This window comes from Balaenoptera physalus (genome assembly GCF_965194825.1).
Source record: "Balaenoptera physalus genome assembly, chromosome: 4".
In the NCBI taxonomy this organism is placed as follows: domain Eukaryota; kingdom Metazoa; phylum Chordata; class Mammalia; order Artiodactyla; family Balaenopteridae; genus Balaenoptera; species Balaenoptera physalus.
Window position 1 is genome coordinate 47109906 of NC_138891.1, and position 19781 is coordinate 47129686.

At 37.0% G+C, this 19781-nt stretch overlaps 1 protein-coding gene across 1 annotated transcript in view; it reads left to right on the forward strand.

The window, feature by feature from the left end:
- The first annotated feature begins 2051 nt into the window (after positions 1-2051).
- LOC309659142 (uncharacterized protein) overlaps positions 2052-19781 on the forward strand; it is a 58037-nt gene continuing 40307 nt past the window's right edge. The window contains exons 1-2 of the mRNA XM_082458464.1: positions 2052-14853; positions 15908-16062. Coding sequence (XP_082314590.1) covers positions 14647-14853; positions 15908-16062 — 362 coding nt within the window. The 5' untranslated portion in view covers positions 2052-14646. The remainder of the gene's footprint in view (positions 14854-15907; positions 16063-19781) is intronic.

Consider the following 19781-nt stretch of genomic DNA (forward strand, 5'->3'; position numbering starts at 1 on the left):
TTCTATAGTCAAGGTAACTAAGGCATAAATATTAAATTAATATTCTTGAACTGCATATTTAATAAGTAAACTGGAATTCATTCAAAGTATCTCTGGCTTCATAATTGATGCTGATTTCACTACAAGTTCGGCTCCTAGGCCAAAACTTAAGGTAGATGGGATAAAGAATACTGAGTCTTTGAAACATTCTAGGCACTCAACAAAAGTTTTCAGATTATAGAACAAAGGAAACTATACGTCAGGAAAACTCATTATCCATCCTCCCTCCCCCCACCCCACCAAATGCAAAGAGAAGCTTAGAGGTTTCACAATAAAAAATAACTCAATTTGCAAAGTAATTACTATATATTACATATTTTTCTAATGTAACAGATTAACTAAATAATCAAAATACTGTTATGAGGTAAATGGTTTTATTATCATCCTCATTTTATTGATAGTAAAACTGAAGTACAGAGAGAAACTCAGTTGCCCAGAGTCACTCAGATATAAGTGAGTGATGAAATTTGAACAGGAAGTTTGGTTTTAGAGTTCAGTTCTTTTAACCACCATATTATATAGCCTCTTTTATAGATACATATAATAGACTTAAAAATATATTGCTTGTAAGAAAACAAATACATAAAGCAGTTTGGGACACTTAGAAATAGGGAGTAACAATGTACCCCCATGTTCACTGCAGCATTATTTACAATAGCCAAGATACGAAAACTATTTAGGTGTATATATATACATACATTATATGTAATTCAGCCATTAAAAGAAGAGTGAAATCTTGCTATTTGCAACACCATGAATGGACCTTGACAGCATTATGTTAAGTGAAATAAGTCAGTCAGAGAAAGGAAAGATAAATACTGTATGATCTTTCTTATATGTGGAATCTGAAAAAAGCCCATAGATATAGAGAATAGATTGGTGGTTACCAGAGCTGGGGATGAGGATGAGGGGGTGGGACAAATGGGTGAAGGGGGCATGAGACCCACAAAAAAAAAGAAAAAGGAAAAAGAATAAATGCACAAGCTAAAGGGTACACAAGGCTCTCAGCCATTGAGTCTTATATCATTTTCAGTTAACAAATAGTTTTAGAATATTCAGTTTTATAAAATAGGTATACTGAACTCATGAGTGGCCCTTAAATTTGAATAGCTGCTGCAATTCACCCTACTTCTGTGGTCAGCATTACTGCCATGACTCCATATCCTCCAAATTCAGTGGTAGGATGGAGCACTCCCACTTTTGCCCAGCTTGGCTGGAGTGGGAGAATGAGTATTATGAAAAAAATGTTTTAATTAAAAAAAAAAAAAAAAAAAGAATGAGGAGCTGGGCAAATTCAAGCCACATACCAAGTTGCACTGATAATCATGATCATCGCCACCAGCACAGACACCATCATCAGCTTCATTACCTAACATTTATTAGCACTGTTTGACACATTTTACATATGTCCCCTCATTTAATCTTATCAACAAACCTATTTATTTCATAGCACTGATCATACACTACATTGTATTATGATTTTAAAATAAAAGCACGACATTTTTCTATTAAAATATGGTATCCACTGCTTGAAGGTAACATCCAGCTTCTAAGTCATCTTTATATCTCCTTACAATAGGGGGAGCATAGTGTTCCACATATTAGTTACTTAAGAGTTATATATTAAATAAATGAGTAAATGGGTGAATGGTCCTTGAAACATAGTATGAAATGAATCATTGCATCCAAAGCCAAAGAAAAATTTCAATTTCAGAGATACCTAATTAAGGAAAAAATGAATATCACAGAAGTGAGTATCACAGTTGAATTATTATTATTTTTTTAACATCTTTATTGAAGCATAATTGCTTTACAATGGTGTGTTAGTTTCTGCTTTAAAACAAAGTGAATCAGTTATACATATACATATGTTCCCATATCTCTTCCCTCTTGCATCTCCCTCCCTCCCACCCTCCCTATCCCACCCCTCTAGGTGGTCACAAAGCACCGAGCTGATCTCCCTGTGCTATGCGGCTGCTTCCCACTAGCTATCTATTTTACATTTGGTAGAATTATTATGAGTACAAAGGTACAGCTCCCTGCATAGTATTTGGAAAGAAGCAATGGATATAAAAATTAGAAGACAGTATATAAAGACCTAAAGCTCAATATAATTTTCTTCACATATACCACTTAGGTCAGATATTCATATTCTTATTCAAACAATACTTATGTTAAACATGCATCTTATTTTCATTACCAGTAAAACCAAGTTTTATGATTGTTTTTATAAATTCAATTTTATTAGATCAGAAAAATCAGGAGAAAAGTTTTCAAATTCTGAATGCTGTTACTTTTTAATTATTTAATTAAAATCTATTAAATATGTCTGTTACATTAGGATTGAATTGGACTTATAGAAATTCAAATACTTAATATGACAGCATAAGTTGCCATAGGGAAATGGAAAAATAAAAAGTGTTTATATCTCTACACCAGGGGAATGTTTAAAAACTATCAAAACTGATCAGGGGTAGAGGGATAAAAACAACAATATTAACAAGACACTATTTTTTCCAGCATGAAATAATGCATTTTTAACTAACAACGGTATGTACATTTTCATAAAAATATATTTCAAAGTTAAATGTGAAAATTCATTGCAATATTAGAAAGGTTTACCATTGGCATTATACATTCCTTGATATTTAATTATCATAAGTGCAAAGATTGGTTAGAAAAATATTCAGCTATAAAAAACTGATTCTATATTATATATAAATAATGGGTAAAGAATATGATAATCTCCTTGATTAAAATAAATATTGCTAAGCATGTTTAATATTAATATGTATAAATAATATGCACACTCAGGAGCAAGAGATGACATGAGAGATCAATGTTAAATTTCTAAAGATTATAGTTACTAAAAGCTGATTTTTTTACATCAGAAGGAATTGTTTAGACCGTCCATATAAACTTATATATGAAGTAAAATTCTATGCAATTTTTAAAAAGAAAATATTACAACTCTTATTTTTTTTTCCCCTGAGTGTAGCAGTTTCCACTTTTTCTCAAGCAGGACTTTATTTCACGTTGAGGTAGTCCATTTTAAAAACAATGTGGGGCTAATATTACAGGAAAAAGCCTTTTGTCTAGATATCTGAATGAATCAATCTGCAAAGATGCAGCTTGACATCTGAAACTAAATTAGCATTTAAAATGAAGCATTTATATCCCATAAATATATTCCAGAATTTAGAAAAAAATGAATGCAGGGAAAGGACATTGACATATTAAAAATAATACTGAATGCATACATGGAAAAGTACTATATGTTTAATGAGGGGTATTTTGGAACACGCAGAATATACATGTCACAAAACCAAATAGCTTTTAAACATACTCATAAGCATCGTATCCTGTTATTATAGGTAATTTTTTTTACCAAGCAAAGATGATTAAGGGACCACTCAAATATATTTAAATTTATGCAAGTACTTAAATGTAGATGGAGGCATATATAGATATAAAATGCATATATATATATATAAATGCATGTGTACAGATGTGAATATGCATATTAATTTATATGTGTGTATCTGGATGTACAGAATGGCAATATAAAAACTACCCAGAAGCTAAGTGTAAATATGCTAAACATGTAATGGGTCCTTTAAACATAATCAGGCACTGTTAACTAAAGTGCCCAAAGATATAACATCTCCCAGCCCCCCAGTATAGGTTTTAGGCCTATTTGATGGATACCTTTAATCTGTCCTTTATTTGAAGAAATTTCATCAAAATCTTGCTCCATTTTCAGAGAAAGTATATAGCATGAATGAGATCTGAGGAAAATAAAAGCCTAATAAATAAAAATAACAAAAGTGTTTAATAGTATTTTCAATCTTAATCAAAGCCAGTAGTATTTGAATATTGTCTTTATTTTTTATCCACTCTAAAGAGCAAAGGAGTGGCAAATAGAAAAGATAATTGGGCTTCTATTACATTTATTCTAAATGAAGAGCTTATGTATCATCTAATGTTTCATAAATTCCAACTGGTAGAAGCTTAGGTACTTTTTCAAGGTTGCAGTATAGATGTCTGTACAAAAGTAACTGAATGTAAGCAAGCAAACTAACTATTCATCACTTACTTTGCATTGTGAATATTAGTTAAAAAACTAGTTCCTTATCAAATAACTGGGAAGTAAGATAGGTGGGAGAGAAAATCAGGTTGCTTGACTCCAAAGCTTTGGCCATTTTCTTTGCACATTTTCTTTATATTATAAAATCATTATGTTGTTCACCTAAGCCTGGAAGAAAGTACACCAGTGTCTGAGGTAATTAATGTTAATTTGGTAATGATTATGTAAGTACTTTTTATTTGTTTTGGGTTTTGCTGGTAATTCAATTAAATGTGATAGCAATACAAATTTAGTTTTCTTTTTTACCTTATTTTTATAATATATGAAAACTACAGAGATTAACTCATTTTCAAAGTGATCACTGAAACACTAAAGTGGTATTTTTAAATAACCAGCCATCTCCTCATTTTCTCACCTTTGTATTACCACACTTCCAACTCCAAGCTAATCAAATAAAGATACTGGTTTGTTATGTATGTATTAGTCTATAAAGCCATACCAAAAATTAAAAGCAGAATTATGTGATTTATTTTAACTATGAAAAATTTATATCCAGGTGGCAAAAAACTTGAATACACACACACACACATTACACATTTTGGGTTGTAAGGATTATATCACTTTTAAAAGGTATCTTTAGTATTGTAATAATCTAATTTAATTATTTAAAAAGAACTTTATGTATTCTTTCTCATTCTACACAAAATCCTGTAAGACATAAAGAGGTGAAGTGACTTGCCCAAGACTAAAATAAATGGCAGAACTGGAACAAGAGTCCAAGCCTTCAGTCTTATTGCAAGTGCTTTCATTCATTCCCTGTCTGTCTCTCTCTCATTCTTTCTTTGAAAAAAAAATCAGTTATTTCAGTGGAAGAAATCTTACTACTCCCTGACTAGTTGTGAAAAAATATATCATGTCTGCATAATTTTTCAAGTATTTATTTATTTTTTCTAAATCCCTACCACAACATTTTTGGACAGTAACATGCTTATTAGTGTTGTAGTGTTAAATATATGACAGCATGCTCTAATATTAATTGAGAAATGTCTATCATTAGCATGCTGTTCTACAAATTGCGAAGTTCAATATTAATCAAGAAAACATTATAATGCTAGCACCAAGATTATTATTAAAGCAAAATATTTGTTATAAATAATACTGAGTTTTGGAATCTATTACATAAACATGTTATTTGAGTTCCTGGAGTGTTTCTTATGAAAATATCAGTGTGGAGAAAACCATGCAGTACTATATATTTGAAAGATATAACTGTTAACCTATTAGATTGGGATGAGGTCCTCAAGAAGCATGAATGAACACAAGATGATTGTCAAAATGACTTCTAAGAAAGGTAGAGTCCTCTTAATGTGAAGGGCTCTGAGAGATGTCCTATGTGGGTAATTTGCTCAGACGAAGGGAAGGGACACAGAGGACCACTAACAGTGGTATGGTTGCTCCATTATCCATGATTAAGAAAAAATTTTTAAATATGCTTTTGAAGAGGCTACACGTTAAGCCTGGAGGGATGTACCCTTCCTCCAGAACCTAGAGGTCTGCACTGAGATACCCTATCACGACTTGTCAGGAACTTCACAAGGCATATTTATATTCCATAAATACCTCTTGGACCACAGCCTGGACCTGCTGCAGAGCCTTCTCAAAAATGACAACCTTCTGAGTCACATGGCAAATATATCAGAAGAGTATTCCCAAAGAGTACTGTATACAATCTTTCCAAAACTCAAAAGAAGCTGATCAAACACTGTGCCTCTTTTAATTGTTGGAGGTTCAAAGTGAAATATATTGCCACCCCATTTTTTAGAGGAGTTATTCCAGCATGCTCACATTCTATATTTTTCACTGATCATGAAAGACAGTAGGAAAGTTTATCTTCCAACCACTGGTATGCAGGTGTCTTACCATGTATCAGAAATATCTGTCAAGTCTTAGTAACACAATGTCACCAGGATAGTGCATCAGTAGATGTTCTGTCGAATGTCAACATGAGAAATATTTATTTGAACTATATAGGGACAGAGAGCAAGAGAGTTAACTCTGCCCCAGGACAAAACTAAAAACTACAGTCTGATGTTCTTTCTTGATGGGACTGAAAAGAAGGAACTCATCAGATAAACAGCTGACTACAAAGTGCCAGAGGCTGTAATAATATGTCATAGAAAAGATACCAAATCAAGTGAGGCAGTAATAATAGGTTATAGAAAGATACCACATCAAGTGAGGCAGAGCAAATTGGGACCACAACTTCTCTTTAAGTTTAATTATCTTCTGCCATAATTCATCAGGGTTTTGCATAGGTAATTCTGATAAAATAAAAGCAAATATGATGGGCACAGTCAGTGCTGCATTCTTTAAGTCTGTATATTATGAGTGGTTCTAATTTCTGTCATTGCACCTGTGATACAATGTTGTTTCAGTTTCATTAATCTGTCAAAGGAGGGAAGCTTTAAAGACTCCCATTTGCCTTTTCCCCGATAGTAGTTCTTACTGCATAGGTCAGGGGACCCAATGTTAGTGTTCTGCTAACTCTATCTTCTCTAATTATACACTCAGGAATATGTGAAACAGCCAATGATTGGATCTGTAAACTAATAGACCTGCTGTGGCATGGCCTTGGACCAGGACCAAGTCTTTATCCTAATCACAGGTCTTCTGTATAATCCCATTGTAAGAAGGCAACTATGACAGTATTTTGAGTCTCTTGATATTAGTTTTCTCCCTAGACTCTATATCCAAGAGCCCTTGAAAGATGTTTTTACTCAGGATATAGTTACTTCATAAATGACCATGGATCTCTTTGGGAAATAGCTAGCTACTCCTTACATTTGCTGTAACATTACAAGTTCCTTCCTCAAGAGAACATTTCTCTTCCTTTGAAATTCTTTCAGTTTTAATTTTCTCTTTCTTATAAACCCCTTTAACATACAGAGTAGATTAGCCATCATTTAAAGCATATACTTTGCTACTCAGAGTACGGGGCCAGGGACCAAGTGCTTTGTCATCATCTAGAAGACTTACTGAAACTTACTGAATCAGAAATCTGCATTTTATCAATATCCGTAGGCATTCCCTAAGAATATTAAAGTTTGTGACACACCAATTTCACCCAAATACATTGGTCATTTGTATTAACTAATATTTTAAGTTCCATCATTTTATCTCTAAATCAAGATATGAAGTTAGTTGAGGATAAGAACTTAGAAAACTTTTTTGTGCTCTGAAAAAAAGTCTAAAGATAACAAGTTACTGAATTAAGAACTGAGTCTATAATTTTCAGCTACATGCCAGTAATGTATGGAACCCATCATACTGGAGTTTTAGTTCATAAATTATGCATTCATGCACTCGTTGACTCCCTTTTTGAGGGTTCTTTTTAAACACTTAACAGAAATGAGCATTTTCTGATGCATGCACTCTTATGGGTTCTACACTGCACCAAGTTTACTCACAAGATGTTCTATTAATACAAGATATCATATGATTGTAAACAGAGAAATGTAATTATTGTTCTATAGCTAAGAGTACTGAAGTAAAAGATTCTTTGTTCAGAAAGTAATGACTGAAGTACATTTTGAAACACAAAAACCAACTACCAATTATATAAGTCAACAGCCTTTATCTACTTAATGATATGGTAAATTAGATGGACATCCTTGCATCCCTTGAGTTCAATTAAATTAGATGGTTTGTTTTGTGTTTTTAAATTGTAATGTAATTTTTGTTTAACAACACTCAAGCACATTTTCCAAATAAACCACTGAGTGTTTTTTCAAGTCTCTATGTGTTGTAAACCGAAGATTCTTTATTATTATCCTCAAAATGGTCTAATTGGAGAATAAACTGTGTATTATGTTCCAAAAATAAAATTATAGAATATAGTGATGCTCTGTATTAAACACTGTTAAGCTATATTACATCTATGCACGCAAATGGAAATGCAAACATATCTGTATTTAGGTATACATACATAGGGATACATGTGATAAAGAGATAGATACAGCTATCTACACATAAAGACATAAATATAAAGGTATACATAATAGATATATTTAATGTCTCTCTATTACAAAAGTTTTAATGATTACAAAGATAATCATTATTGAAGTTACAAGTCAATTCTCTTTTGACTCACAGAGACACTGAGGCTCATAAGGGTGAAGTACCTCTTAGGAAAACATTTAGCCAGTAGCACAGCTAAATCTAAATCAGACATCCTGACTCCTAGCACAGTAATCCTTTCTGCGGTTCCCTTTTTATTCAGGAACTTTCTATTATGGCTTTTCACATTGCCTAATTAACATATATCTTAAAAGTCTGAAAAAGAAAGTAGGCAATACCAATAAAACATGTACACATTTTAACATCAAATAATCCAATACTTTGTGCAGTGTTCTTGGCTTTTAACAGCCCAGTGAGATTCATTCTGCCACTTTATTCTTCAAAGTAATGTGTCCTAATTGCATGTGAAATGTTACACTGCATTAGTATGAAGGTATAATCAATGAATGGCCAGTTCATTCAGTATTTTGAAGACTTTGCAGAATGGAAGGTCATGCCTGATGAGAATACAATAGCAAGAGTGTCACCAAGTGCTTATAGCAATTCCACAGTAATTAGAGTATTACTTTTACTTAGATGCAGTGTTTAACTTGGTTACTACCTAAAGTAAAATTTAATATCAAGTTCTTCTTGCTTTAAATATTTTATCAGCAAGCCAATTCCTAATTGAAATGTAAGACCAGTACCTAACTATAAATGTCCTTGAAGTGTAGTCCATTTTATGAGTCTATTAGAGCAGTGAGTATACACCTTTCAGCAAGTGATATTGTAAAACACAGCTAAAGAGGCATATAGTCAAACTTCTGAGAATTTTTTTCAACAAATACTTATCGTATATCTGAGCAGAGTGCTGAATACAGTGTGGTAGGAGAAGCAAATGAATACTGTGACCAACAGGTTTAAAAAATACTAAAAATAATAATAATAACATAAATGATACCATTTAATTGCATGAACAAGCTTTTTCCCTGCACGTTATAATCTCAATTTTATAAATGTGCAAACTGAGATAAAGTTAAATTACCTGCTTAGTATCATTCAACTATATGAATGTACACGATTTTAACTCGTTTATTTGCCAGAAAAGTACTCTGCATTTATGTCAAATTTGAGAACAACTGGTTCCTGCTCTCAAAGCTTTCATTACTTAATGATAGATGGAACACACAATTAACAACACAACTAGGTACATTTAGGAGAATATATACAGGTTTAAACACAATGATTAGCGGGCTCTATAGAGTTAGCATTTAAATTTGCCTTTAGCAAGTGTAGCATGAGTCCCAGATAGGGTAATATTTGACCCTGGATTTGCATGGACAAACAAAAAAGTTAGGTTACTTCAGTGATATTGAAGGCTGTGAGTAAAGACAAGTCAAGAAAGACCCTGGCATGCCCAGGTGTTAACAAGCAGTTTGGTACCTACAAAATACAAAATACGTAAAGAATAGCAGAAGAAGAGGGTTCAATAGCAAGAGATAAGATTATATGAACTTATAAGAAGAAATCTTATGAAGTACTCAACTTGCCATGCTGAGACATTTTAAAGTTTTTCTACTGGCAATAAGAAGAAACATAAAAAATGAACAGTGAGGGAATGGTCTAAGGTGAAATGGCATGCGAGTGACTGAAATCAAGGGTGTCATTTGGGAGGATATTGTAAGGATTTAACTGCAGTTAGATACACTTCTCCACATATCTAATGAGTAAGTGTGTATCCAGAATCATTCTATAAACTGGATGGTTAATAGTACTTATGGTAATGACATCCGTTTTGATATCACTCTATAGCCTAAATTTATCTCATATACTACCATATTCAATCCTAGGGGTGGGAGACATGAAAAAGGCAATGCAGGTATTCTATCAGCATTCTAAGATGCAGAATTTGTATTAGAAAAATAAAGGTACCTGCTCAGACTCATACAAGCAATAACTGAAGAAAACAAAAGGAGACCTTGAGCCTCCTAACCTTATTCGTCATGTCTTACAGCAAGCTCTAAGTAACAAACGCAAAAGATATCAAATTTTAATCTGCATAAATTAACACCATACTAATAGTTAATGGAATAATTATTTATTGCTAGCACAAATGAATCACTGATGAGAAGAGCTACCCATCCTTAATCAAATCTAAAACCTTGCAGAGAACACAGAAATCAACATAATAATTACTAAAACTAGTAATTACTCTTTAGCTACTACTTAATTTTAAAAATCACAGTAATTTACATCTTTAATTTATACCCCTTCCTCCACAATGCAACAGAACACATTGAGGTAAAATGTCTTGTTTTAAATGTTATAAACTGCTTGAAATCTTGTCAAAAGTATGAATCCAGTTCTTATAATCTCTTTGGATGCAGTCTTGGTAGCAAGATTTTTGGAAATAGACTTCAAAAACTCTGAAATCAAAGTTTTACTGAGTAAAGATGGCTTATGAAAGAACAAGAAGAGGATGAAGGATTTATAGCACAGCTTCCCCACATAACCTCACAAAATAAAATCAAGGAGACTCTTCTGTCAAAAGGAATAGATACGGTTCAATCATGATAAAGCTTTCAAATGTATCTCTAGACACACCTAGATCAAAATGACAAATGGCTGAGCATTCACCACTGTAGAGTTTCCAAATTTTTTATGCATGGATATATAGAAAAATGAAAACTCTCAGCAACTTGGAAAAAGAAAGACTGGCAAACAAATTGACAGAATATGAGGGGGAATCTCTAATTAATGATAAGATATGGCATCCAAATCTGAAAAACCTAACAGAAATTGAACTTACGGCACGTACCACAATTGCTTCATGAGAAGACACTAAGGAAAAAGTTAGAAAGTTGTTTCATTCTTATATCTATTACCCACCATCTGCTGACCCAGAAACTTGGGGCACAGAATGCTCAGAGAAGATGGCAGACATTTACTTCCTCACATAGGGAATTGACTTGTAAGTTAAGATGACCTCTCCCTTCAACCTCTGAAATTCCATATTCTCCACATTAACAGTGTATTTTAAAAGTAGGGTAGGTAGTTGTAAATATCACAAGTCCCACGCTGAAATTAGGAACTGACTGGTGGTAGCATTGTATATTTAGAGATGTCCAGTCATGAAGTGGAAGAGAATTATGACTTTGTGTACCCACAAAAGCTTTAAGAACTTGAAAGCCAGGCAAACAGAATAAAAGGAAGACACCAGTAGAAAAGAATGTTTAAAAAGTGCTAAAATCAAGGAGCTGTGCTAGAAGTTTGGCATTTCTTGAGTTCGTTTCTAGCTGGAGAATTGAAAAACAAAGTTAAAAAGCCCAGAGGAAACCATAATTCAAAAAGACACATGTACCCCAACATTCACTGCAGCACTATTTACAATAACCAGGACATGGAGACAACCTAAATGTCCATCAACAGAGGAATGGATAAAGAAGATGTGGTACATGTATACAATGGAATACGACTCAGCCATAAAAAGGAACGAAACTGGGTCCTTTGTATAGACGTGGATGAACCTAGAGACTATCACATACAGAGTGAAGTAGGTCTGAAAGAGAGAAATAAATATCGTATATTAACGCATATATGTGGAATCTGAAAAAATTGGTATAGACAATCTTATTTACAAAGCAGAAATAGAGACACAGATGTAAAGAACAAACATATGGATGCTAGGGGAAAAGGGAGGGGGTGGGATGAACTGGGAGATTGGGATTGACATATATACACTATTGATACTATGTATAAAATAGATAACTAATGAGAACCTACTGTATAGCACAGGGAACTCTACTCAATGGTCTGTGGTGACCTAACTGGGAAGGAAATCCAAAAAAGAGGGGATATATGTAAACATTATAGCTGATTCACTTTGCTGTACAGTGGAAACTAACACAACATTGCAAAGCAACTATACTCCAATAAAAATTTTAAAAAAAGAAAAAAACCTTGTTAGGAGGCTGAAAGGTAAACAGGTACTCCCTACTCCCTATTATTGGATAATCTTGTAGTCTTTTTTCTTTAATAGATAACAAGAATGTGGCTTCAATGCATAACATCTAAAATCACCAGGAGAAAGCTGGCTAATATTAAAAAGCAAGAAAATATTAAATACTCAATAGAAGAAATAAGGAAAAATGTCATGGAAATGACAAATCTATTCAAATCTATACTAAAAAGAGTAAAGAGCAGAATTAATCCAATCAACACAAAAACAAAGAACAAAACAAAAGAAACAACAAAAAAATGCAATAAACCACTAAAACAACTAATCAGTTGTTGAGCAAGTTTGAAGAAAAGCTCTTAGAATGGAAAAGAAAGGACAAAGAAATGAACATTATGAGAGACAGATAATTATCATTATAGATAATTGGGAACAAAAATCCAACATGTGAATATTGAAAATAACAAATCATATTACACAGAAACTAAACTACTTGTGTACAAGAGAGACATACAGAGTCAGGCAAAAACAATAACAACAGCAACTGTGCAGGCAAATCTTAAATATTAATAAGTATATTGTCTACTAAAAAGCAGCAACCAACTATATAAAATGCCCAAAGTTTTAAACAAAAGTACTACCCTTAAACAACATCTCCCTTGCAACTAGTAAGTAGATAAATGTCTCTGAGATGTAATGCACAGCATAGTGATTATAGTCAACGATACTGTATTATAAACTTCAAAGTTTCTGAGAGACTAGAATTTAATTGTTCTCATCACCAAAAAAGTTATAATTATGTGACATGTTAGAGGTGTTAGCTAACGCTATGGTGATAATTGTATTGCAATATATAAATGTATCAAACCAAGATATTGCACACCATAAGCTTACACAATGTAATATGTCCATTATATCTGAATAAGAAAATAATAAAAATATAAAATTACTGGACATGCAAAATAACAGAAAACTCTGCCCCACCTTCAGCAGGAAAAACCAATAAATAAAAACTTAATTTCAAGAAGACTCAGATTTTGAATTTAGCAGTAAAAGACTTCAAGGAAGCTAATATAAATATGTTACAATAACACAAGAATGAGGCAAAAATAAATAAATAAATGGTAAACTTATTGGAAAAGGAGTTTTAAAAAAACTATATTCAAAATGCATTACTGTATATGTAGAAAATACTAAAACAATTACAAAATTCTACTAGAATTAACTAAATAGATTTAGTAAATTTGTAGAATAGGAAATCAATTTACAACAATTAATTTATTTATATATACTTGAAGTATTCCAAAATAAATTATAATTAATGGTTTTTAACCATTCATAGTATCATTAAAAGAAAATAAGAATAATTTAAGCAAAGGCATGCAAGTCCTATACACTAAAATCTACAAAATATTACTGAAAATAATTAAGGAAGGCCTAAGCAAATGGCAAACTACATTCTTTTCATGAGTTGTAAGACTCGGTTTTGTTAAAGTGATAATTCTCCCCAAAGTGATTTATAGATTTAACATTATCCCAAACAAAATCTCAGCAGCCCTTTTAAAGAACCTGACTAGCTTATTCCCAATATTTATAAATAAAAAAATTGACATTACAAAAGGCAACATAAATTTTAAAATTAAAAAACAAAGTTAAGGAGTTGCAGTACATTGTTATACTGTAATCAGGACAGTATGGTATTGTCACAAGCATAGATATTAAATATGTAAGTTATTGGGACAGAAAGGAGTGTTTGCATGGGCCCACGTGGTGACCCACACATATATGGATTCAATTTGATTTTATTAAAGTGACAAGATAATTCAATGGGAAAAGTATGGTCTTTCCAACAAAGGATACGGAAGTAACCGTATACTCATGTGGAAAAAAATAAATAACCTTCACTCCTACATCATGACACATATAAAAAGTAATTTCAAACGTATTATATAGATTTGTATATAAGAGCTAAAATCAGAAATATCTAAAAGAAAACTTGGGGAAAAAGCATGTGACCTTAGGTTAGCAAATATTTCTTTCATAGAACAGAAAATACACAAAACTTAAAGGAAAAAAATGATAAATTAACCTTTGTCAAAATTAACAATTTTTGGCCGTCTGAAGGCACTACTCAGAAAATGAAGAGAGGGACAGACAAGGGACAGGGGTTTATTTCCTTGCCTCTGAGACGTCCGGGTTCTCGGCTCGGCAGCGTGGACCGGCGCTCTGCGAGCTGTAGTTCCGCGGGACGTACTACGTACTACGGGCGCTCAGCTTGCATGACACGCATGCGCTCAGCGCGCCGGGAAACGGCGGCGGCCGCGCGCTTCTCTTTCTTTACTAGTGGAACTCTGGGATCCTGGCTTTCCCGCAAATGCAGCCCCTCACTCCCGCCCCTCCCGCATTTGACTCCCTGCATGGGGGGCGGGGTTCGTCTGTGGCCGCCTCATGGGGAAATGGTGACAGTTGGCACCCCAACAACGTGGAGCTTTGCTGACCGCCAGGACGCATGGCTGGCCTCACGGGTACACCTGGAGCCAGTCGGCCCAGTGGCCCCTGTTCCTGCTCAGCAGCAGCAGTTTGGCCGGGCTCAGCTGCTCCGGCTGCTCCTGCTTCTCGAAGGGCTCCAGTTCTTCATGACCTTTGGACGAGCGGGTTCAACTGCACCAGCATGAGCATGATGGAGAGCTGTCTGAGAAGAAGGCGCAGCGGTGAGGTGCATCCATTAGGCTGTGGCTTCCTCACCACTGGTTGGGGTCTGTGTTCTGGGACCGCTGGGCACCGCGAATCACAGCTGTCCCAGCACGGAAGAAGTGGCAGTGGCTTCAGCTGTCCTGCTGCAACCCCGTCCACCCCGCCCCCCCCACGACCAAGCCTAGAGAGCCTCACCAATGGGTAACCCAGGCCAGATGAGGCAGGCACAGGGGAGCACCTACCACCTACCCACCCTTGTCCTGTGGCAGCCCCTCCAATTGACGTGACACAGATGCACCCCAAGGGGTAGATGCTGCCGGCCCCTGGGTGGTTAGGGGAGGGTTTGGGACCATGGGGGCCCCAGAAAGACCAGGGGTAGGGTGCCATTTCTCTCTGCTGCTTGGCACCCATCTACGTCCCAATCCAAGGTAAGCTTCCTCCTGCAGAAGGTCACTTTTGTAAGCTCTTCCCATGGTAACTACAGGGCTGGATCCTACCCCACCTCCAGAAGGGCCTGGGGGTCAGAGATAGCACCCATATACCCCCTTCCCCAGTGAGGCTGACCTCGTGTTCAGCAGGTCCTGCCCGCTTGTCCCCATGCATCCTGGGAACCATCAACCCACTACTGATACTGTTGCACTAAGTTTTTCTTTGACCACAACCTGTCGGTTTGCTTCTTAAAATCTACAGCCATCACTTCTCACGTCTCATCCTGAGCATGGGCAGTACCCTCAGGACATGGCGTGATCTTCCCATTGGGAGATGGTACAGGAAAGCATGGTCTGGCTGGGATCCTAAGGACCCACAGGCTCTTCCTAGTTAGACCTGAAAGCTCTTCTGGGAAGCTGCCCCGGGGGCGATGCAGCTGTCCCCTAGCCTGTGTAGCCTGGCCTTGCCCTGCCAGTGTCAGCATCACTGTCCTTTCCTCTGAGACCAGTGCTGCAAAAACAGGGCCTGACCATACCCCATTCCTGGGAGTGGAGTAGCTTGCTGGGACCCCAGTTCAATCTGTCTCCAGCATTCCCCACATGCACTTTCCCCCACATGCTCAACTGTAAATATTACTCCCTTTCCAGAAACAAATTCCAAGGAAGCAAGACCCAAGTACTTACCAGGGATCCATCTTGGGTCAGAATGCAAGCCTCAACTCCTCCAGGGAGGCACACCATGGTCAGCCTGGCCAGGAACTTGATGAGGCCCAGAGACTCTGGCCCAGCTGGGAAGGAGCTGAGTAAGTACAAGGAGTTTGTGATTCAGTACCTAAAACATGCAGCTGCTTAGCCCACTGGCACTAGGAGGCAGAGGCAGGGCTCTGCACTTTCCTCTTGTAGCACTGTCCAGTCGTCACACTGTTCCACACTTCTCTGTGCAGCAGATATGTGTGGAGCCCTGCTTAGTATCAGGTCCAGGGACTCCTACCTCCTCCTCTCCAGCCCTTTCCTCAGCCCCACCCATCTGCCACCCAGCTCAGTGACCCCTCTGTAAACGTGGCAAGTCACTCAATCTCTCAAAGCCTCTAAGCCCCAGTTTCTTCATCTGTAAAATGGATAAATACAGGAAACTCACTGAGGTCAGCCCCTGGCTGTGATCACTGTGGTCTCAATCACCACTGCTTACTTCAGGAGCTACAGAATGTTGAGGAGATGCCACTAAAACACACACAGCACAGGGCTCAACACAAGACATGTAGTGTGAGATCTTTAGCTTGACTTGTTAAAACACATTGTCACCATAACCCCTAAGAAATGTACACACGCACAAAGAAAAAAAGAGAGAGAGAGAAGGAAATCAAAACAGAATACTACCAGAAAATCAACATGAAAGCAGTGATGGAGAAAATGAGGGGCAAAAAGGTATAAGACATACAGAAAACAAATAGCAAAATGGCAGAAGTACTTCCTTATCAGTAATTACTTTAAAAGTAGATGGATTAATCTTGCCAGTCAAAAAGCAGAGATTGACAGAATGGATAAAAGACATGACCCAACTACACACTGTCTATAAAAGACTCACTTTGGACTCACACAAGTTGAAGGTGAAAGGATGGAAGAAATAGCCCATGAAAAATAGTAATCTAAAGAGAGCTGGGGTGGCTATACTAATATCAGACAAAATACACTGTAAATAAAAAGTTATAGGAGGACCTTCAAGATGGCAGAGGAGTAAGATGTGGAGATCACCTTCCTCCACACAAATACATCAAAAATGCATCTACATGTGGAACAATTCCTACAAAACACCTACTGAATGCTGGCAGAAGACCTCAGACCTCACAAAAGGCAAGAAACTCCCCATGTACCTGGGTAGGGCATAAGAAAAAAGAAAAAACAGGCAAAAGAATAGGGATGGGACCTGCACCTCTGGGAGGGAGCTGTGAAGGAGGAAAAGTTTCCACACACTAGGAAGCCCCTTCACTGGCGGAGAAGGGGGGGTGGGTGGGGGGGAAGCTTCGGAGCCACGGAGGAGAGCGCAGCCACAGGGGTGCAGAGGGCAAAGCGGAGAGATTCCCGCACAGAGGATCGGAGCCGACCAGCGCTCACCAGCCCAAGAGGCTTGTCTGCTCACCCACCGGGGCGGGCGGGGCTGGGAGCTGAGGCTCGGGCTTCGGTCGGATCGCAGGGAGGGGACTGGGGTTGGCTGCGTGAACAGAGCCTGAAGGGGCTAGTGTGCCACAGCTAGCAGGGAGAGAGTCCGGAAAAAGTCTGGACCTGCCTAAGAGGCAAGAGACCATTGTTTTCGGGTACGCGAGGAGAGAGGATTCAGAGAACCGCCTAAATGAGCTCCAGAGATGGGCACGAGCCGCGGCTATCAGCGTGGACATCAGAGACGGGCATGAAACGCTAAGGCTGCTACTGCAGCCACCAAGAAGCCTGTGTGCAAGCATAGGTCACAGTCCACACCTTCCCTCCCCGGGATCCTGTGCAGCCCGCCAGTGCCAGGGTCCTGTGATCCAGGGACAACTTCCCCAGGAGAACACACAGCGTGCCTCAGGCTGTTGCAACATCACGCTGGCTTCTGCCACTGCTGGCTTCTGCCCCACAGGCTCGCCCTGCATTCCGTACCCCTCCCCCTGCTCCCCCTCCCCCACCCCGGCCTGAGTGAGCCAGAGCCCCCTAATCAGCCACTCCTTTAACTCCCTCCTGTCTGAGCGAAGAACAGACGCCCTCAGGCGACCTACACACAGAGTCAGGTCCAAATCCAAAGCTGAACCCCAGGAGCTGCATGAACAAAGAAGAGACAGGGAAATTTCTCCTAGCAGCTCAGGAGCAGCAGATTAAATCTTCACAACGAACTTGATGGACCCTGCATCTGTGGAATACCTGAATAGACAATGAATCATCCTAAAACTGAGGCAGTGGACTAACAACCTTACCTTACACATAAAGCAATTAGAGAAAGAAGAACAAAAACCCCCAAAGTTAGCAGAAGGGAAGAAATCACAAAGATCAGAGCAGAAATAAATGAAAAAGAAATGAAGAAAACAATAGTAAAGATCAATGAAACTAAAAGCTGGTTCTTTGAGGAGATAAACAAAATTGATAAACCATTACCCAGACTCATCAAGCATAAAAGGGAGAAGACTCAAATCAACAGAATCAGAAAGGAAAAAGCAGAAGTAACAACTGACACTGCAGAAATACAAAGCATCATGAGAGATTACTACAAGCAACTATATGCCAATAAAATAGACAGCCTGGAAGAAATGGACAAATTCTTAGAAAAGCAGAACCTTCCGCGAATGACCCAGGAAGAAATAGGAAATATAAACAGACCAATCACAAGCACTGAAATTGAAACTGTGATTAAATATCTTCCAACGAACAAAAGCCCAGGACCAGATGGCTTCACAGGTGAATTCTATCAAACATTTGGAGAAGAGCTAACACCTATCCTTCTCAAACTCTTACAAAATATAGCAGAGGGAGGAACACTCCCAAACTCATTCTACGAGACCACCATCACCCTGATACGAAAACCAGAAAAAGATGTTGCAAAAAAAGAAAACTACAGGCCAACGTCACTGATGAACATAGATGCAAAAATCCTCAACAAAATACTAACAAACAGAATCCAGCAGCACATTAAAATGATCATACACCATGATCAAGTGGGGTTTATCCGAGGAATGCAAGGATTCTTCAATATATGCAAATCAATCAATGTGATACACCATATTAACAAATTGAAGGATAAAAACCATATGATCATCTCAGTAGGTGCAGAAAAAGCTTTCAACAAAATTCAACACCCATTTATGATAAAAACCCTCCAGAAAGTAGGCATAGAGGAAACTTACCTCAACATAATAAAGACCATATATGACAAACCCACAGCCAACATCATTCTCAATAGTGAAAAATTGAAACCATTTCCTCTAAGATTGGGAACAAGACAAGGCTGCCCACTCTCACCACTATTATTCAAAATAGTTTTGGAAGTTTTAGCCACAACAGTCAGAGAAGAAAAAGAAAAAAGGAATCCAAATGGAAAAGAAGAAGTAAAACTGTCACTGTTTGCAAATGACATGATACTATACATAGAGAATCCTAAAGATGCTACCAGAAAACTACTAGACCTAATCAATGAATTTGGTAAAGTAGCAGGATACAAAATTAATGCACAGAAATCTCTTGCATTCCTAAACATTAATGATGAGAAATGAAGGAAACACTCCCATTTACCATTGCAACCAAAAGAATAAAATACCCAGGAATAAACCTACCTAAGGAGACAAAAGACCTGTATGCATAAAACTATAAGACACTGATGAAAGAAATTAAAAATGATACAAACAGATGGAGTGATATACCATGTTCTTGGATTGGAAGAATCAACATTGTGATAATTACTATACTGCCCAAAGCAATCTACAGATTCAATACAATCCCTATCAAACTACTAATGGCATTTTTCACAGAACTAGGAAAAAAAATTTCACAATTTGTATGG